This window comes from Tribolium castaneum, chromosome 5 (genome assembly GCF_031307605.1).
Source record: "Tribolium castaneum strain GA2 chromosome 5, icTriCast1.1, whole genome shotgun sequence".
In the NCBI taxonomy this organism is placed as follows: Eukaryota; Metazoa; Arthropoda; class Insecta; order Coleoptera; family Tenebrionidae; genus Tribolium; species Tribolium castaneum.
Window position 1 is genome coordinate 12,167,125 of NC_087398.1, and position 22,438 is coordinate 12,189,562.

The following is a 22,438-nucleotide window of genomic DNA, read 5'->3' on the forward strand; positions in this document are numbered from 1 at the left end:
ATAAAGTATGTATTTAACGATCATTTCTATTGCATTATTAGTTTATGATTTAAAAAAATGTGCCCAGTTATACCTATCTTGTTGAATTCGTAGATTTTTTCAATCAGGATTAATTTGATTAAATTGGATGTTCAATAAAAACAAGTCCATACGCCGTATAGTCAAAACAGAACTGGCTAATTTTAGATCAAACACTGATAGAAAATGAGTAAATTTTTGTTTCCAATTGTTGTTTTGAGGATGATTCGAATTTTTGCTGCAGTTGTTTTGCTAGTTTTGAAACTTTTTGCCGAGGAAAACATGAAACACATATGCGAGTTTTAAATTGTTTATTTAACATTTTATTAATCTAGGGTATTTACACAACATTCATTCAATTTTTCCGTGTAACATTCGCAAAAACCGCTTTCAAAGCCTGTCAAGTCCGAATTCCGGCTTAAAAGCGGCCCACTCTCGCACAGTAGGGAAGGATACAAAAGAGTCCGGCCCTGTTGGTCATTCGCCTAGCCTACTATTCACAGATAGAAAACACTGAGTCCGTCCCCGATAAAAAACAAAGTTTGAGCAAAGTATCACTGAATTCGTCACACCCGCAACTCCTCCATCGTGTTTTGTTTGGCGTGAACGTTCTTCTTCGTCAACGTCCCCGTGTTAATCAACTGTATACTGTGTGTGGAAAGCAGGGGTTGATTCTCCGGCACTTGGTTCGACGACAACGTGTTCACGTTGGCTTTGGAGATTTTCGGGGGCGGCGGCGGCCGCGGCAACGTGGCGTTGTTCTGCGGCAAGTCGGCGAACTCCGGGGGTGGCAGCTGGTGGTGGGAGTGGTGGTGGCCCAGAATGGTGGCCGGGTCGCTCTTCACACCTACAGATTCATTGTTTACTTGAAAATTAAATTATCCTTCCAGACAGTGGCATATTTAGGTACTTATTTGCTAAATGGCGGCAGAATTTTCAGACCGGTGAAAATATTTCAATAAAAAAAACTAGTAAGAAGATTGGTTAGGTTTTTTTGATAAAATCAATTGATCACATTTTTAGTTTTCGTCGTTTTTTTGCTTCTTATGTTCTTAGCTGTTTGGTTGATAATAATGACTAATGAGTATTCATGAGTTTTAAGAAGTTTATAGTAGTTTTAATTTTTATTAATATTATATAAAATTCACGATAAGGAATGGTAGAAAAGGCCTGAGTAAAACGCAACACAGAAAAATGTCTTTAAAAAAAGTCAATGAAATTGACAACGTAATACTATAGAAAAAAGTGTCAAAAGGGTTGTTTTGTGAAAAACAAAAACATTCTAAATAAACACAGGTTGATTTTTAACCTATATCTTAGAAAATAAAGGAGACATTTGAAAATCTAGTGCATCACAAAGAACATTTTCAGTTTTTAAAATATAATTTTCAGAATGTCCTAACATTTTGTAGAGAATTTTTGGCTAGAAATGAGTTTGCTATTTCAATAAAATCATCCGAATGAAAAAAGTTAAAGATATTACAGAAGAAAATAAACTGATAATAAGACTATCAGACGAGTTTTGAGTTACAAAGCTCCAAAGAATTTTAAAGAGAATTTTAGGTAATGATAATGACTAAAAAACTGTATAAACTATACAACGACATCGTTAAAAGAATGTGATTTGATTTAAAATTAATTTTTGAAATGAGATTTTAAATCTGATGTCTAAATTTGATCATCAGTTCGAGTTTCCATTTTGAAGCTAATGAAATATGTGGAAAGTGCTAATATGAATATCTCAAAAAGTAGAGCTGCTAAGAAAAATCTGTTGGCAGTTTTCAAATCAGCGTTAAAAAATTATTCGACAAAATTATGAAAAAAGCTGTGTGTATTTTCTGAAGAGACCTCTAATAAGAGATATCTCGAAAACTAGAGCTGATAGAAAAAATTGTTGGCTGATTTAAAATTATGTAGCATTCAAGAATCATTCATCAAGATACCAGAGAATTGAACAACTTATGTCTTTTTTTAGAGGAACGCTAACTTAGGCTACCTCAAAAACTAGAAGTAAACTGCAAAAAGATCTGAGACAACCGAGAAGTAGGTATGTGACTAAAAAAGCTGTGTGTAATTTTCTAAATAAAGGTAATTTAATAAGCTTAATAAGTAATAGGCGTTAATTAATTAAATATATCTCGAAATCTTGAGCCGATAGAAAAAAATCTGTTGGCTGTTTTGAAATCAGCATCCAAGAGTCATGCAAAAACAGCAAAAAATTTGAGACAACAGAAAAGTGAATGATTCAAAGTTGTGTCCTTTTTGAAAGAATTCCTCCCTAACTTGGGTTACCAAAATCTCTAAAACTAGAGCTGACAGAAAAAAACCTGTTGGCAGTTTTAAAATCAGCGTCCAAAAATTGCTTAACAACAGCAAAAAATCTGAAGAACATATATATTGCAAACTAAAGTAATTACATAACCGTTATTTGTAAACTGCAGACTGAAGGAATGAAGTACAAAATTTATTTCTTTGGTTTTGTTAGTTGTTTTGGTTTTGGTTGTTGTTCAACCGGTTAGAGTTTTGTCTATTTATGTTTCCTTTTTTATTAAATTTTATTTCCACATGATTTAAATAATCCGGGAGTTCGAAATAAAAATAATAAAATTTTAAATTAGATTACATTTAGTGCAAATAAGTATATACCTACCAAAGTTAGCTTTCTAGCGGACGAAATACTGGGGGTAGCAACTCTTAAATTTTTATTTTTTTATACATATTTCCATAATTAATAAACTTCTTACAGTACCCCTTTAAAGCCGCTCCTTTAAAGATATTGTCCAAAAATTTATGGAAAACACTTAGGACTGGTTTATAGAAGTGCCATTAATTAATTCTAAGATACAGATACTTAACTAAGATACAGAATTAATTGTTGGTAAGATTAAGATTTTTTGGTATTATAACAAAATTGTTTCGTAACTTTAAAACAAATCAGTCTATTAAAAAACGAATTAGTGCATGTGAAAGAAAAGTTTTTGAAGCATACATTTATACAGGGTGACTTAATTTTAACAGTTAACAGGGCTCAACAACTAAAACATCTTTTCTATTTGTAATTTTTTAATAAAAAAATAGCAAATTTACCTAAAATTTGGAAAAAGATAACATACATGAAACGTGTACCCGCCTATGGGTACAAAAATAAAAGAGCCCAACTATTTTTGTTGTGATAGAAACAATTTAAAACAACAATGAAAATTGTTGCTATGAATACAAACTAGTTATTAAACACTGACCGGCTCGTTTGCACAAAAGAAAGGAGGAAAACAGTGAAAATTATAAAGAAGAATTTTGCAAAATGTTATATAGAAAAGTTGTTGTATTTGATGTGTTTTATTACGTGTTAAAATTAACACACGTATTTCTGATACACCCTGTATATTCTTCTCAAAACGTCTAAAATAGAACTTATTTCCTTATAACATTGAATATCATTTACTGAATTGTTTTTATCACATTCCGAAATTTGAAAATTGATAGATACTGTTTTTAATTTTTTATTGTTATCAGAATAAATAAATTACTTTAAGTACATATTGTGGAGCATACAGGGTGAAAGTGAATTCATTACACAAATTAAAAGGCGGAACTCCTTGATATAAAAGAGTTACAAAGCTGGGTTGGAAAATTTCCATTTCAATGTTATGAATGAATTAAACGTGTTTAATTTTAAATACTTAAAGACATTAAACACATCTCTAACATTTTTCGAGCACATTTGAGGTGCCACAAGTGGTGTGGTGGTCTGGTCAAAATTTAGAAATGTGATCTATGTTTAAAAGGGGTTAGGTGCCACAAATTTGCAAAATATGACAAAAAATGTCCGTTTGTGAATAAAAAGTGCCCTTTTTCGGGATAAATTCTAAATTAACAATAAAGGTTGTTTTTTTTTGAAGAAGATGGTTTCTAAGTACGCCACTGTTTCCATCGAATAAATACCTATTATGCTGCTCTCCAAATCGCCGCAAATATTGTTGGGCATTTGTCCGTTTTCGTTCCGCTTTTTCGGCTCTCGATTCTCATTCATTCGCGTCTTGTCGCGTTGGTAGTAAACACCCGCGAAAATTAGGACGTTCAGGATTAGGAGCGAACACCCGATTGCGATGGTGACGCTCAGCGCGGTGGAATAGGCAGCAAAGCCGTCTTCGACGGGGTGCGTCGTGGTGCTCAGCCCGCCCAACTCCTCCACCCGTTCGGTCGAATCCGGGGTCTCCACCGTTGCGAGCAGCGAGGTGTTGGAGCTTAAAGTCCGGGCGAAGTCCGGGGTTTCGGTCGTCGGGAGTTTGCGTGGGTTGAGCGACGGGAGTTTGGGGGGCGGTGGGTCGTCGTCGACTAGTTTGTGATGGGACATGGGCACGTCGTCGCCGCTAGGCTTGTGCAAGTCCGGGACGAGGTTCAGCCAGAATGAAAGACGATGGGCCCGATAATGGTTTTTCAGTTTGGGTTTGGTATCTGGAAAAAATTCAATCAGAAATGCAAATAGCAAAAAGGTGTTTGCTCCATTTCGTCTGTCAACCAAGGGTTGAAGCTGCTAATCAAAAGTTTGATTTTAATTTGAATAAGGAATTGCAGGGTGACGGGGCTGAGACTGTTATTAATGAATTCTCCAGCGATAATTTTCGCCAAACTATGGAACGGTTCAGTTTCAAGCTACTTTTGTTAAAACAACTTTTTCTCAATATTTGACTCAATTTTTTCAACAGATTTTATTTATTGTTAGTTTGCTAAAAAAATACATTTACTGTTTCACAAAAATTAATAATCACACATAAAGCAGCGTTTGCTACGAGTCTCTATACATGTGATTTTATTTCAGAATTTTGGCTTATACTCAAAATTAATTAATTTATGTTTGAGTTACTGAAAAATAGTATATTGTTCAACGAGTGAAAAACTTGGCTATTTCCATGAGAATGAAATTTGCGACTACGAGGCGTGGGCGAGGGAGTAAGCCATTTCTCACGAGTTACATACTATACTTTTTCTAATTATATTAACAACGGAATAATAATTATATGTTTTGTGTCAAAAGATTAAGTGTTGTCAGTTTAGCTGTGTCTTGAACTTTTGGTGGTGTACAATTTTCTAGATTATCCACAATTTCCATTTTTTCTTGATTTTTGTCAATTGTTTTTGAGAAACCAGTGGATACTATCCATTGAGAAAGTAAAATCTTTTCATCTCATTGGTCTAAGACAAGAATTTTCTCCATGGATTTGATCAATTTTCTCCACAGTTGAAAAAATGACAACTTTCTCAATAAAAAACGCAATGAAAAAGTACCCATTTTATAACATTTTTGCATGAAGCTAACTTCAGAAAAAGTTTATTTGTTGTGTAACTCACATGTCGTAGCTCACATTTAATTGTAATCAAATTCTAATTAGCCATTAATTTGGCCTTCCTCAAGTAATGGCAATATAGTTAAAAAAATTATTAGTAACTGGTTTGCAAAAGATAACTTTTCGTCTTCCTTTTTATTATTATGTTAAGTTAATTCTTCTGAATCAAAATGAATTACTTAACAAAAATTATGTATCACATAAACGTTTTATTTAGTAGATAATAAATAAAATCCTTGATTTTTTCTTTAAGCTATAACTGTAAATTTAATGATTGCCATAATATTTTACAACAAATGTTATAATTCGTTCTAAAACACTAAAAACATGAAAAGTAAGTGGTTGCATTATTGTTAAAATTATTAATGATATTAATATATTATTTTTGTCTGAAAAGACATGTCACATAATAACAAACCTTTTGAAGAAAAAAAATTAGAATGATTTCCCGATAATTCCCATCGTTTTTGTCTTCGTACAAATTATTTCGAAATTGTTTTTATATGTATGTACGATGTACAGTCACGATCACAAAGAATGACACTCCTATCAACCGGGTCGAAAAGCAAAAGTCCTACTAAAATTTTTTAGGTTATAAATTTCAACAAACTGGTTGGTTTACACACTGTGCAGTTAGTTTACACAATATCTAGCTAGTTTATGAGCCAGCCAAACGTACACATGAACCGTATCATATCGAAAAGATTTGTGGCTGAGGTTTTAGGGGTGTCATTCTTTTTGATCGTGGCTGTACCTACGATTCAAATGAGTTAAAGTAATGTAATAATCACAATAATCACAAGATGTATTGAATTTTTAAAAATTTAAATCATTACGTGATATCAAAGAACTGAAAGCAAATCTAAGTTCAGCACGTTTAGGTCTTAATATTCATACCAATTTTATTTAAAGGAGAATTTTATCGTAGACCGGTGATTTTTGGTTCTTAGTGTTCAATTAAATTTAGTTGCCATTTACAATTTTGTAATTTTTGCACAAAAAAACATATCAACCTTTTTTTATTACTACACGTAGCTCTATAATAATTGGCATGAAAACACTTAATATGACATCTAAACACAAAAAATAAACAAAAAACAACCAACCCTTATAACATAAAGCAGAAACGAAAAGACATAGCTAAAAAATTAAAAATTACATGATTACTTAAAAATGAACTTTATTAAAAAAATAAAATCGACTTGTTCGCGAAAAATGACTCATCAGAAAAATATGAATTTTATGTGTTATTTGTGGTATAGTCTGCATATATCTACAGTTATTAGAATACAATACTAAATTAAAATAGGTCTGTCACTATTTTTAAACTAGCAATTTTAACAATTTTTCTGATTTGGTGTATTTGTAGGTGGTATTAATTTTATGCTATTAATGTTAAAATGCTGATTGTCTTCGCCTACCAGATAAAACTGACGCGTTTTTTTAACTGTATCCATAAGGCTATACATACTAATAAAAAAATTCTTTATATTAGCGTCGTTTGTTTCAGAAGGTCATTAAAACTAATTAAAATTGATTAAAATTTTATGTCAGCGACTTAATATTAATCGAATAATTTTAATTACAAAAAAGTGTAGAAAAATTCTCAAAAGCATAGGGAAAAATATGTTATTTAAACGATGGCTTCTGTGCGATTTTTAGATTTTGAGATACGAGATAGTGGAATATTAAAAATAAAAAAAAAATCGGATGTTTTTGTAAAAAATTGTGTGGAAAAATAAAACATTTAGTTAGTTTGCTTTTGATGTAAACTGGACTGCCCTGGATGAGTCCTTTTGTGGGCTGATCCTCCGAAAGGCTATTATCCCGGATCACCTGCAGGACGACTCGAAGTGCAGGCGTTGAAATTCCCATTTCCTCGGCCCGAAATCGTATTTTAACTTTTTTCCTTTCGAACATAATACAAAATTGATTTAGAGGCCGGCGGTGTATCTTCGTCGATGAATAAAAAGCAGGAAGTGTTTATGTAAGGTTTGGGATGCACAGGCTGGCGGTAAGGACTCCGCATCGCCTCTTATGCATGAGTTTTAAATTGATTTCTTCGTATATATACCTACTTTAAACTTTCTCACATACAGTTATAAATTGCTAAGCTAACATTCCTCCCGAGTTGAAATAACGTTGTATCTGCTCGTCTGTGCTCACTCCGGTTTAACAAAATACAGAAGCATTCGAGTGTTTTGATAAAGCGTCCGTGTTTGAAATTCCACTGCAAGCGACTGGATATTTAATTCAGACGCGATCGATTTACAGATTTTGGACTTGTCTAATTATGTTGGCTGCTTGTCTACGTCAAGGTACGAAATCCCGGAGGCGAAAACACGGAAACGTGAGGCCGAATTTTCATTTTAGATATTTTCCCTGCCGGTGAATGGGTTCTGACGTGAAATTGTGAAAAGTTCCGAATTAAACTTCAACGGAGTGGGAAGAATCAATTTACATTATTTTTAGTTATTCCATTTAGCGAGTTGAGACATTGTCCACGACCTCTCTGTCGTCTTTAATCCTGCTATTGAAACGCTAATTTCCAATTTCCTGCGGAAGCACACGAGCGCTCCTCCCGTCTTCGACGTGCATATAAATCACTCCCGATCCGTGTGTTTTGTTTAATCTCATCCCTCGGCTGCATGTTCGCCTACTAAATAACACCCCGATCCGAAAATAGTTTAAAAAGCTTTTTATGAGAGGATTAACTCATCGAAAGAGTGCGACTCCTCGGGGAAGTCGCTGTCAATTCCGAATTAATTGTGTGCGTAACTAAGCCCGGATATAAATAAGCGACGAGTGGGCCTGAAATTTTTACAGGGGGAGGATATAAATTACGACTCTCAAACGTTGACGTGTTTTATTGATTGTTTAACGAATTATTCGAGTTTATGGAAACGCGCTTAGGAGCCAAGCAAACATTTTAATGAGATTAGGTAACAAAAGAAACGGGAAGAATGGAAAAATTTATTCCTTCGAAAGGGAATTACTCCTTCGACGAGATTGCGTGTGGCGGTATGCAAAAATGTGTAATATACATATGTTAAAATACAGTGTTTCTCAACCTTTCGCCATCTGATAGCGCCAAGTAATTAATTTGAGGGAGTGAATGCAAAGTATTTGAATGATAAGGCACAAACACTGCAAAAGTCATGTTTTAACAGCGGTTTTAAACAGGAATTTAAAACCAATTTTTTATTAATTGTACTACTAAACAAATTGGTTATCCACTAGTTTGCATAACAAACAAACACATGCTGATTTAGCTTAAAGCATCTTATTGTTGATTAAAATTTCCACAGAAACTGGTGGATTCAGGCGAACAAACCCTTTATTCTGTGACATAGTTCTTATTAAAATTTGCGGCTTGTTGGGAATCGCTGATTTAATCCACACGCGTCAAAATCGATCGTTTCCGCTCGGTCAACTTACCCAAATTCAGATATTTCTTATGAACGGCTTCGTAGGCAGTCCAATCGATGTTTTTGAAGCGATTTCGCTCCTGACGGGCTCCCTCTGGCGGCTCATTTGGGTTTCTGTAAAACGAAGTAATGCCAAATTACTGGGGTCGTATTGCATGTCAAAACAACTTAAAAAGGCCAATGTTTAAGCTGGAAAATTATAAGGGAAAGCAGCCTATATTGTACCGGTGCTTAAATTGTACATTTGTAAATTTTTAAAGAAGAAGTTGTTTTATGGTGATTATAATTAATGGTGCTTAACGCTGACAGAAAGTTATTTGATAGTGTAGTAAAATTCAAAGCTGTAGCTAAAGGTTTCATTGTGTTATCAACGAAAGAACAAATTTTGGAAGTACAATGTAAGTTTGCTTCAATTTTTAGTAAGGATTTTTGCAGTAGTATTGCAAATAATGTCCTTTGCATTTTATTGATCTATTAGTTACAATAATTTAGCGTTCTTTTACTTATACAAAATCATTTTTAACTTTACGTTTTGTTCTGTAATCTCATTTGTGTTTATTTGTTTACAGTTTCCAAACATGTACCACCGCTTGATTTCCTAAATTGTCCCATTGTTATCTTATGGTGGTCGTAATACTTTATTTCCTGTAATAATTTACATTATGTAGGAACAAATAAATAAAAACCTACACATAAAACGTTACCTATAAACATGTTAAAATTATAATGCGAAAAATGTCTCCAACGAATAGAAATAAAAGCACTGATGTGCGAGTAAAAAATCTTTGAATTCACATTTAAATCTGTGAAATGTTTTAATACACCTTATCCTGTTAAGCAATTTATTTAAAACTCTTAAACCAAGATAATTTGGTGAATTATGTTAATCCTTGTACTTGGTTTATAAAAATTATTCTTTTGACATATTTATATTTATTTGTTTTTTATTCTTTTGACATATAGTTTATATTCGTAGTTTTTCTAAAATATGGTCTACATGTTTAAAATTTTGACGCATGGAGATTTTAGCCATACATCGAATGACATTTTTTTACATTATATATAATATAATCTAATCTAAAAAAAGTTGTTTTTTTTCGTAAAATTTAATAACAAAACACAAATTAAAATACAAGAATACGTAGTGGACCAAAAAGTTAATTGAACTCTGCTGTTTAGTTAATAATATTAAAATTTACGTTAAGTTTTATAATTCTAATTTAGCGGTTCTCAAAATTTTGGACATTAATTTCAGAATAATTTTTTGAGAAAACTCTGTATTTTTGATTTACATTAATTTTGCTTAAGCAATTTGTCTTGCCATTCTCTATCTACTTTTAAATTTTTGCTAAACCATTTCTTGTATAATCAAGTTTTACATAATCTACGAGAGTTGATCAATATTTACAGTCCCTGACATAGAATGAAAAAGAATTTTTAAACATTTGTTATTTGTTTCTCAACATGATCTCACTGGACTTCACTGCACTGGTCCACCGATGTTCCAATGCTTCAGTGCCTTTAAGAAAAAGTTTTCCGGTTGCTCCTCAAACCAGCCATTTCCTGCGATTATAGCTTCATTATCCACGCAGGTTTTCTTTTAATTTTAGAACAAGATAGTAACTACCAGGTGCCAGGTTTGTTAAATATGTAGGTGTTCTAGGAAGGTTCCCTTCCTTTTTCACCTTGCGAATCCTTTCTAACATCCGACAGAGATTGACGAACCTCTTGTACAGCGTCAAAAAGACAATAAAATTTGATAAAACATTTATTTTTTTGTTGCACATTTTAAACTGAATGAATGTTAATGAATACGAATTAAAAAAACGAATAATTTAATACTTTTTTATATTTTTTATTTTAAAATTAGAAACAGATTAAACAGAAATGTTAAATAGTTTTAACGTTGGCATCAGAGCCAATTCATTCGGAGAAATTTTTGTAAAAAAAGTTAGGTCTAGTGTTTGATTTATTTTGAAAAACAAAGTACATTTTCGTGAGTATTGGTCACACTTACATTGGCACATAGGATTTTAATATTTTGTACATTTTACCCTTAGTATTTTAGTTTTTTTATCATTAAAGTGTACCTAAGTTTCTTTTATTTAAAAAATAAACTTCACTTAATATATCAGACCTTTTTTTAACTAAGGATGGAGAACTTTTGTTTATAATAACCAAAGATAAATCATCAGCGTCCAGTGAATAACGAAAGCCTAATTTAGAGTGATCTATTAGCTGTTTCAAAACTATAAAAACGCCGACGTCTCTCCTTCGTCGCCTCGTCCTTAATCCGATTCGTCCGTTAAAATTCTATTTTACATAAATAACTATTACACTAGTAATAATAATTGTTGCATACCTTATTGTCATATTGCCAAAAAATCTTTAGTCAAAAATTATTTTTTTAATAATAATTTATTGTATGGTACACTTTAGGATATTAAGTGGTAATTCAAGCAACCGGTTGCCATAATTGTACTACTTGTAAGACTTTTAAAATTTGAATATTTTATTGAAGTTGTTTCTTAAAATTAAAACATCAACTTACCATATCACATTGTTTTCTTGATTTATATCAAGTACATTTTTGAGAGTAGTTCCATATCTGGTGGAGAACTAACAGTTACATAAAAGACTCTTGAAATGCACCCACTTGGTTAAAATAATGAAGTAGAGGGGCGTACGTTTTTTTCTCTAAAGTTTACAACATTAATAAATCTTGAGGATGAAGATACATAGAAACATTACTATTATTATAAACAATTAGTTTATTATTCTTTATCTTACGTATCTTATTATAATTTTCGAAAGACTAACAGTGGGTTTGAAAGACATTTTATTACGATGCTTATGGGCAATTTTTTTTAATTCGGAAATAAAATTAACTAGACGCCCTCTGGTGATGACTTTTGAACTATGTCGAAAACAGTAAAGAAATTTTCGTAATGCCACAATTAACTGACATTTAATGAATTGTTCAACAATTTTGCGTGTATAGTGTTAATTACTTACAATAGAAAGAATTACTTTAAAAGTACATGGTGGTAAATACTAGCATTGACTTTGGTTCTGTAGTTTTTCGTGGTATAAAGTGTTTATTGTTGGAACTTGAAAGTGGATAAAAAGTGAAAAATATTTAAATTTTGATTACAAAGTGTTATCAAACAGTTGTCTAATTAAAGATTATAAGTAATGGATCACAGCGAACACAAAGTTTGGCTCAAGAAACCAATAAATTAGTGAAGTGTTATGAATTTTAGGTTAGAATTTTCTACTGAAAAAAATCATGAAATGCTGCGGTAAATCTACAAAACTACAATAAAGATTAACAACTGCTGATACATTTAAACGTAAATTATGCCAAAAGGTAGGCTTTTCAATGTCTTTGTAATAATTTTCCAATAAAGAAAGTGAACCAAACAGTCATTCGTTATTCGTGTTTTCCTCGTCATCTCTCATTTGTCAACATAAGTTTCTTGCATCAAATATGCAATATCATTCCGCATAGGCAATGTAATAATTGTGTAGCCCCAAAATTCGTACAACGCTCAAAATATTCGAATAAACATTTTCCCGCCATTTATGGTTACTGTTTTCGACCTAACTCAGTGGCGCCTCCAACGGTAATTTTACTTCCGATATTCGGAAACATATGTTTAATGCCAAAATTTAGTCATTTTTGTCAATGTCAGTTCGCCACTTATTTGGAATAAGTTTTACAACATAGGCTACTTTCCGCTAACAAGGGTCTAAAAATACCTTAAAAAACTTTAGAAAAATGCTTTGCTTTACACGAACATGAAGAGGCAAAACTCTACAAATTAGCATTCACTCTCCGAGTTGGAGTTGTTCTGACTCGATAAAAATGATGAAGTTTGTAACTAGTCTGATTATGAGTCGGGAATCACTCAAAAATCCAAGTTTTTGGAGTTAATGTAAGTTGGGAGTAGTTGGAGCATGCATTCTACATTAGTAAGAGTTTCTAAAACATATAAGTTAACCGCGGTTGGCTCTTACCCCGTCCTCGCAAAGTTGCTCCAATAGATCATGGTGGTCTCTGCGAGGAGGACCTCGGACTTGGTGTAGTTTCTTACAAAGTGCATGAATCCTCCGACAAGCGGGGCGCCGAACAAGTAGGGAAGTTCCTCGCCATGGATGCATCCTTGTCTCTGGAATTAAACGACGAGATAATTCCAGCTCGCGCAGCTTCTCCGCCGCTTGTATTTTCAAATACGGACTTAAATTATTCATATGGTATATTTCATTCGCGCTCACGTGAACATTACTGCTTTTGACTGCGAGGCTTTTTTGGACTTTGCTCGCGCTAATAGCGGGCGGAAGACTATTTTATATATTTTTCGATTTTTTGTTAAACGGAGTGAAAAGTGCGCAATCTAGCAAATGCTAAATTGAAAGCTTCGGACCAAGGCATAAATACATTCAGACGGCATTAGAATGCAACTCCGGGGCTGAATATAATATGCAGCTGTCACAAGAGCGCAACTTCTACATCATTCGTGTCGTTTGGATTACGAGACATTCTTCTGGCACAGTTCAGACGAGGATTTATAAGTGGATTTCTTATCGAAATGGCATTCTTAATGAGGCCCGAGTTCGGCACTGCTAAGCCAAATGCGCATATCATTCGCATTGTGAAGCTGCAGTCGTGCACTTTATGATCACAAAAATTTAATTTTTCCTTCGCCTGTTGACGTAAAAATTGAGCGCAACAATCGGTCCCGGCGCATCCACCATTTTTGTACTTGTAACGACCGTGTTATTGGTAAAGGATTGTACAATTAAAAATAATATTTTGGTGTTGACCTTTGGTGCGAGCAAAATTTTCCAACAGTTGGCTTGTTATCCAGCAATATTTTCAGTTTTGTGGCAAATGCAACAGTTGAAAAATGATGTTTCGATATCTGTTTTGGTTAGTGCGGTGTTAAATTGCGTCTGTATCGCCTTGGAAAATATTAACGATGTTTGGACAAATTATTCCGAGCCGTCGATGAAAATAAATCTCTTTTTAACCTCAGCTGTGTCCCCGTAAAAAATCAATAATAGAGACACGTCGCGGTATTTTATAGCGTTTAAAATGTGCGAGTGGGGAGCAGAAAATTTGAATATACATACATTTTATAGAGTACTAAACCCTCCGTTGAAAGGTAAGTAGAGATTATGTTCGGCACTCGCTGAATATGTTTATGGCATTTGCGACATTAAAAGACACATCTTATAAAGCGTAAAAAGGTTCCGTTGGCCGAAACTATCGCGCATTTGCGTTTGAAAAGGGACGAAAGTGCTAGTTTAAATGAGAAAAGCTTTGGACGCTGCACACGTAAAAACGCAATTGTTGACTTTTTCATTTTGGCTGTTTTCGGAGCTAGTTGAAAAAGATGGATTTCAGCGCTCGAGTCTAGAAGCTTTTACTATTAATAAAGCAAACAATGTAGCCCCGGCGCACTTAAATATGCAGCCGTAAAAAGTAACCAAGTGGCGTGTTTAAATTGCGGATGACTCCGAAAAGAGGGATTAAGAGAATCAGCGGCCAATATTTCAAGCAATTATTAAAATTTATACGTAATTAAGAAAGTAGTTTCGTCGACAACTATGAATGAGATAGTCCAGCCAGCAGATAAAACTTTATTATCGAGAACTTGTTTGCTAGTTGCAATAAACCGGATTTAAGAGAACTGGAAACGAGATATGGCCCAGTTCGCAAATTTACTGCATTTTTGCCATCCACCCGATGCAAGAAAAACGGGTCGCATCCACGTTAAGCCCGACCTAAGCGTCATAAAAAGGCATTTAAACTTGGCAAACAAAGGAACGGTTGCGGCTGAATAAAAAATCGCCTCATCAAAAAATGCTTTAAGGACGCAAAAGGAAACAAAAGTTTATAAAGTAGACGCAATTTACAACAATGACGGTAAATTGCTCAAACGGGGTGATGGATGGTAATTATTTATTTAGCGAATTTTATGACGAAATTGGGACTTTACAACGCGCGCAGTTGATTCAACAGGGACACAGTCACCGACTTATTAAAACATACACTTGGATTTGGGCCAGAAGCACAATCGATAGGACGGCGACCAAGTGTTTTAATAGCTCCATGTCGAAAGAGTTCAATTCCAGCACAAAGTTTCTTCGATCATTTCGAGAGGATTAAAAACTCGCCGGAATTAATCATCCGACTTGAGAGCGAATTCGCGATCTTTTATTGTCGGCTAATAACTTAGCTTGTCATTTTGTGTCGAGTTTGGACTTTGTTAACTGCAATTAAGGCGAAATTAAACAAATTTTCGGCCCGACACAGCTGTGACAGTCGCTGCGAACAATACTTGAATTATGAAGTAGAATGTAAACAGAATTTCCAATTTTAATTGATAAGATGAAGGAAAATTGGATTTTTCACTGGCTGGGAATTCGGAACAGCGCTTCGTCTTGTCTATTATTTATGTCCTCGATTAGCCTTGGCAAACATATTTGTCGTCGGCTATTAGTTCAAATAAATCCTGTCGGCTGCTCATTAACGCATGAATATTTAATCGCGGTAGAACAAACATCAGCGCTTTGACACGTGAAAGCTCGTCTTTAAGATAGAATCCCGGCCGAGGATTCGCTTCCAATCAATCTGTTTGTCGGCTGAAGGACGCTACACCTTCAATCTTTATAATTGCCAGGATTCATCACTTACTCGGTTTTTGTGCGCCAAAGGTGGAAACTTCATTTATCTGCCGAAGAAACAATTTCTTTGCGGGATGGAAGTGAGAGGCTTTTAAAACAGAAATTGACGACCGAAAAACTCCTAATTGATTGTGATGAATAACGTGAAATTATGTCTTGTGGTGCAATTAGGAGCGAAGGGTGATTTGTCTCTAAAAATCGCTTCAACAAATCCGATATTTTTCTGATAGAAAGCTTGCAAATTTATGGAATATTGGAGCAAGTGCCTTTAGGCAAATAGGTCGCGTCTGAAGGAGTTGAGCAAAATATCCATTCGGATAACAATATGGAGCTTCTCGTTTTAATCTAGGAAATGCGATTTTAGAACGGATTTCATATTTTTGAGCGAATAACTTAGTGTTGGGACGGTTTAAGTGGAGGAATTTATGAGAAATGAGCAAATTTTATATTGCACTCAAATCAAATCAAACGTAATTTATTGCTCCAATCTATTACGTCCAACAAGGACTAGTCTTCAGTAATCCATTTTATTGCTTATGTTTATTATATTAAATTTGACGAAATGGTTGCATTTTTTCGTATAATTCAATTTTAATCAATAGATAAATATCAGACTGTTTTTTTTTGGAATCAATAGGAAAAGAAACGGGTCAATTGAAGAAAAAATGCTTTAAACTATTGTAAAATTATTATTATTTAATAATTCAAACAATTAAACAAAACAAAAATTAGGAACCGTCTACAAATTTCTATAAAACTAAAAATTTCCAAATGCGCGATTTCACTTGGGGTGCAGGTAATTTGGTAATCTTCTAAATTATATTCGCCGTTTTTTCCTTGACAATTGCTTTCACTTTTTCTTAAAAACTAAGAATAAATAATAATAATAATAATAATAATAATAATAATAATAATAATAATAATAATAATAATAATAATAATAATAATAATAATAATTAATAATAATAATGAGCTGTCTTTATAATTTAACCTTCTTATTTAATAAAAAGTAAAAAATGAGAAAAATAAATAGATAAATAAAAAAATAAACGAAATGAAATTTACAAAAATTTTACTGCACTGAAACTAAAAAAACTATTCAAGAAAAAAAAACAGAAAATAAAACAAGAAGAAAATAACAAAAATAAAAAAACTCAAAAAAAACTTGAGAATAAAAAATATGCAAAAATTGCGAAAATTGTTCACCGAAAGTTTTTCTTTAAGTAACTGACAGGAAATGTATAACTTTGCTGTATTGTAGGAAAATGAGTTTTTAAACATTGCCGTTTTAATTTTAGGTAATGACTAATGAGAGATCAGCAATATTAAGCCCAGAAATTTGATGGCAACTTTTTTTTCAATGAAATGGTTTACGGAGATAGAATGGTGAAGCAGTAACGAACATTTTATAGATAAATATATATACTGACAAAAACTAATTATTTATTAATTTGGCCTATCGGCATCCAACCAAGTTTTTTTATTTTTTACGATTCATGGTCAGGTCAGGTCAGGTCAGGTCAGGTCAGGTCTTAATTTTCTTAATTTATTTTTTGTAACTGATCTTTGGAACGATAATTTAAACATGAATAATAAAAAAAAATGAGACATAGTTGAGGTTGATAAGCACCAATACATTCTAATACTAATACAGAATTTTTTAAATTTCTATTTCAGTTTTGCACTCTTTGCAGATAATTTATCTTTATGTAATCTTAAATTTAAATATATTTTTTGCAAAAGAGCTTACAATAAGTTACCACTTACGATATTTTACTTCCACCATTATAATGAAAGGTGCATTTCTGTTTGTAATGAAGTCCAGAAAAGAGATCTGGACTAAAAAATACACCTGTATTAGCAGTTTCAAAACTATAAAAACGCCAACGTCGCATTTTCTCTCAAAATTAACTGTTATAAATTATTCATGCACTTCAAATAAATAATAACTAATATATTTTATATTTTTAATGAGAGATGTAATCATTAATAGCTGTTTTACAAATTTAACAATCTTATTAAAAGAAATAATTCGGTAAAATGCGACGTTGGCATTTTTATAGTTTAGAAACAACTAATACACGGTTAGTTGTCGTTATACAGAGTGATGGCAATATAACCTTGCAAACAAAATCTATGTAGAACTTGTCCCAAATGATTCAAGTGATGTGTCACTGTCCCAAATGATTCAAGTATGGTTGCTTAAATATTGTCATTCTTACAAACACTAACAATTAATTCCTGACTATGACTGTGATCAGTAGCGTCGAATGTGTGTGAACAGGGGTTAATTTATCCACATCATTTTTGACCTAACTAACAAAAAAGATTTTCCGGACTTGTTGGACCTTTGTAATGACCCAGAATTTTTTTGGCAGTTATATCGAGACCACCTTGTATCGTTTTTCCATCTCATTCGAAATTTAAATATTCGGAATATTTATTATTAAAAAGAAATTATTGTGAGTTTTTTTTTTTTTAGGGCAAGTGGTTAGTGCAGCCCTCAAGTTTAAACAAAATTTGCAGAGATATCTCTGGGAGAAATGTCTTAATATTTTGAGACAATGGGGCCACAAGAACATAATCAAGACCTGATATGAGCAAAACATCAAAGGATTCGTAGTATTTTTGTTGAATTAAAAGAAAAGTGCGGAACAATACTGACTCACAGACGTACTAATTTGATACAAATGATTTATAAAATTGTTTTTTTGTTTTCATATTTATTGACAGCGATGCCACTAATAAGGGTATAAAGTTTTACTATTAAAAAATGCAACATTGATGTGAAAAGTTTGTTTCTCTGCGTACTGTACTATCCCATGTTCGGTCTATTTTCGGGATAGTAATTTTTTCTCTGATTCTTTCACTACATTATTCTTGAAATCGCTTTGAGTTAGGTCAAATTTTATTCATAATTCCGGGAAAAATAACGGGAAATTTGTGTTTGACTTGTTTACTCTCAATAGAACTTGTTTCTCTATTTTTCGAACTAATCATCTCATGTTGCCCGAATTTTTGGCATTGTACTTGGTCGTAATTGTTTCGTTTCGCCGTCATATAAATCACTAATTATTCCACCCGGAACGCAACAAAACCGGCCAAATCCGTGGAATTTCATCGCATCAAATTTCGCATTAACTTACCTGCGGGTAATCCCCGAACTTGGTCTGATAATCGAAGACGTACAGAAAAGAATTCCGGTGCTCAGCCGAATGCAAATCGGCAGTATGCACAACGGGTGCTACGTATTGTGCATCCGACAATGCTTCCAGCGTCTCATCTCGAATATTGATCGGGTGTTGAACGGGTCTTTCCCAATCCGTGTATTCATTAACGATCGTCGCTAGAATCTCCGAGAGGTGATAACTGTACGTGTTTCGGACAAAGGTCCGCAGGATTTTCGACCTGCGATCGGCCTCGATGCCGTACTGGACGTCTTCTCCGTTGAAGGCGAAGTACGCCTCAGCCTTCACCACCCCCAGGAGAAGGTCGTACCTGGACAGCTTCGACACCACCGATTTGCGCAGGAGGACGTTGTTGAGGATGTTGATGGCGTTCTGGGGCTCGGCCTTCACCGGCTTCAACGCGTCGAACTCGTAGTGCGGGTTGTCACCTGCAATTTTATTTCAGGTGTGCAAGTATGTGCAAAAAACTGGCATAAAATAGCATCTGCATTATTAAAGTATTGTATGGATATTGGTTTGTTCAAGTACATTCAATTGCAATATGAAATGTGAATAATGTAGGAGCGCGATTTGTCCTTTGTCCTGTATCAACAGGATATACAAGTAAAACAGTGACTGATTGACTGACAGACAACCTAGATACATGAAATTTGATACGTTCTGTAGAGGGTGTCTTAGCGTAAGCTAAGGAGGGATTTTTGGAAAGTCAGTCTATATGGAGGTGAAATGGGGTGTTAAAATTTGAATGAAAACCCGTCATTTTTAAAGAATTATAAAAGTTATACCATGAAAAATTAGTACTTGGGTTTTAGGTTAAAAATGAAAAACGCATCATTTAAAACTTGTAAATTCCACCCTTAAGAGGGTTAAATATAAAATTTCGTCATTTTTGGACTTATATCCCTGAAAATTACTATCTTTTTGGGTTTTTGTGAAAAATGAAGAAACACGTGCGTGTTGTATGATTATAAGAAATTTCACCCTCAAGGTGTTAGCTATGAAACTCCATTATTTTTGAACTTACATCCAGGAGAATTTGTATTTGGACTTTCTATCAATAATGGAAAAACACGTGTGATTTTTAGAAATTCCACCCCCAAAGAGTGTTAAAAAAAATACGTCACTTTCTAAGTTATCTTCATGAAAATTGAAAATTTGCGAGTTTAAGAAGCGTAAGTCCATTTTTTACGAAAATGAGAGAATGCGTAATTTCAAGTATTAAGCAGCTACTTATTAAACTGAAAATGTCCTCAAAGAGCTATCTTCATTAAATCACAGTTACAATTAACGTATATTTCAGAAAAATTAAATTTTCTGTTTATCCTGAACATTTCACATATTGGACTTGTTTAACTCTCAGGTACAGATTTAAGCTTTTGGTCAAAAATGAAGAAAAGACGTGATTTTAGATTTTTGAAAGTTCTGCCTCCTTAAGAGGTTACATATAAAAATCCGTAATTTTCGAAATTCTAACCATGAAAATTGGTATTTTGAATTTCGGTTAAAAATAAAAAAACATGTAAACATGAAACCAGGATTTTTGGAAATTACAACTAATAATAATAATAATACTAATAATAATACTACATTATGATTTGTTTATTAACGCTATAAAAAATCAGAAGGCTGTTGTAATAAAACTTGATTTACATTTTCAATAAATTTCTAATTTCTCTTTTGAATCAGTTATAAGAAGCACAATTAAAAAAATCGATATCACTAAAATTATTAGTGCACCGATATATAGAAAGAGTTGCATAGTTTGTATTACAAAAATCTAAATAAATAAGGGGAACGGTCCTGACGGCATGCTTGAACGTCACGGTATTTAAAAGATCAGGAGCATCATACATATTGTTAAGCAATTTATACATAAAACATAATTTAAAATAATTTATTATTTTTATTGCCCAACAGAAGATCCAATAAAAATAGGATGAATTTTAATACAATAATAATAAATAATACATAATGAATAAAATAATAAACAAAAGACAAACAGACTAATAACAATTATACACGGTGTCCCACGAACGAGTGCAAATATTTTGACCATAAATTAACAATAAAAAATTAATTGATACGTATTTTTTATTTTTCCAAAAAACATTTTGTTTTTGAAGTATTGCTCATTAAAAATAATCCCCAAGAATAGTTTTAACGAGTTCAGTGTAAATCGGACATTTTATTTCACGAGTGGATTATCAAACCACGAGTGAATACGAATGGTTTATCATCCACGCGGTGAAATAAATAAACCGATTTACACGAAAACGAGTTGAATACAACCTTTTATTCTCTGAATTAGACTCAACAAGGCTTGAAATTGCTTTAAATCTGTTATAATAATCTGACGTTTCGTATTGAGAAATTCCAAACAGTTGTCAAAAGTGTCTTACACTTTAACCAATTTTTATAAAATTTGGCATTAGTTTGGGACACCGTGTAAATTTTTTTAATACTAGAGAGGGGAGAGACGTTAATGTCACACACTTCAGCAACAGAATTAAAACATTTACACATAAAATATCTTGGCGATTTTAGTAAAAGATAGATTGACAGCGAATGGATTTTAAGTGAGTTCAAATTGAAATTTAGAAGAAGCTGTAAGTGATATAAATTTTGAAGAGGATAAATCTAAAAAAAAATAAGAAAATTTTTTTTTTAAAACATTTTCAAGATTTTTAATACATTTGACGTAGGCGGGAGACCAAACGCAAGAGCAATATTCAAGCCTAGATCGTACCAAAGAAAAACAAATCGTCTTTAAGAGAGTTTCGTTCGTAAATTCATTGCAGTTGCGAATGATAATACTGAGCAGTTTATGGCCCGCGTTCATATGATTAACGAAAGAAAGCGAAAAATCAAAAACGACACCAAGATCTTTCAACTCATAGCAACGTTCAAGTTCAATATTATCCAGGTTGTATTGAAAGTTAACGGTGTTTACTTTCCGACGCATTTGGTGATATTCAAAGTAAAGTTGCTTAGGCTGCACCAGGTGACAAGTCTCTTTAAATAGGGAACGAAAGATTCTTTGCAATAATTGTAAAAACAAGCAAAAGTAACTTGGGTTTGCAATGGGTCGCGGTTTTAAAGATCACAATAAAATTATGTGTTCGTACTTTTTCTAACTAAGTTTTGCTTTATTTTTTTGTCTTTCAGAATAGTTGCGTACAAGTGTACGAAGTAGTCTATACATATCAAAAGGTCCCGTGATTGGCTGACTGACAGACAACACACAGAATAAACCACTGAAGCTGGAAATATCAAATTTGGCATACACGTTTCTTAAGAGGGTGAATAGGTCCGACAAGAAAGGATTTTTTGAAAATCATCTCCTAAGAGGGTTAAATGAGATGTTAAAATTTTTATGGAAATCCATTATTTGTGAAGATAATTTACAGGAAAAAATTGGTATATATCCGGGCTTTCGACTCAGAAAAAGAAACACGTGTTTTAGGGTTTTTCGAAACTCTCACCAAGAAAATATAAAAAAATATTTTGAGGTGATATTCGTGCAAATTAATATTTCTTAGGGTTTTAGAAATTTGGTCGCAAGGAGGCTAAATAGGAGATGAAAGTATGAACGAAAATCTGTTATGAGACATTACTTCTAACATGTGATGGTATGCATTGTTCATAGAAGTGTAAACCTCAAACACCTTCGTAAAATGTTGATGATAAGGAATATACAACGATAATTACATTTTTTTTAATTATTGAAGGCGGTCCTAATCACATTTGAAAATTTATATGTATATTT

General features: G+C 33.0%; 1 protein-coding gene across 1 annotated transcript in view; it reads right to left on the reverse strand.

Moving 5' to 3' along the window:
* Positions 1-314: 314 nt before the first annotated feature.
* Positions 315-22,438, reverse strand: part of Nlg3 (Neuroligin 3) — a 142,063-nt gene continuing 119,939 nt past the window's right edge. The window contains exons 5-9 of the mRNA XM_001810835.4: positions 18,631-19,100; positions 12,812-12,963; positions 8,802-8,905; positions 3,961-4,473; positions 315-865 (exon numbers count right to left, since the gene is read on the reverse strand). Coding sequence (XP_001810887.2) covers positions 585-865; positions 3,961-4,473; positions 8,802-8,905; positions 12,812-12,963; positions 18,631-19,100 — 1,520 coding nt within the window. The 3' untranslated portion in view covers positions 315-584. The remainder of the gene's footprint in view (positions 866-3,960; positions 4,474-8,801; positions 8,906-12,811; positions 12,964-18,630; positions 19,101-22,438) is intronic.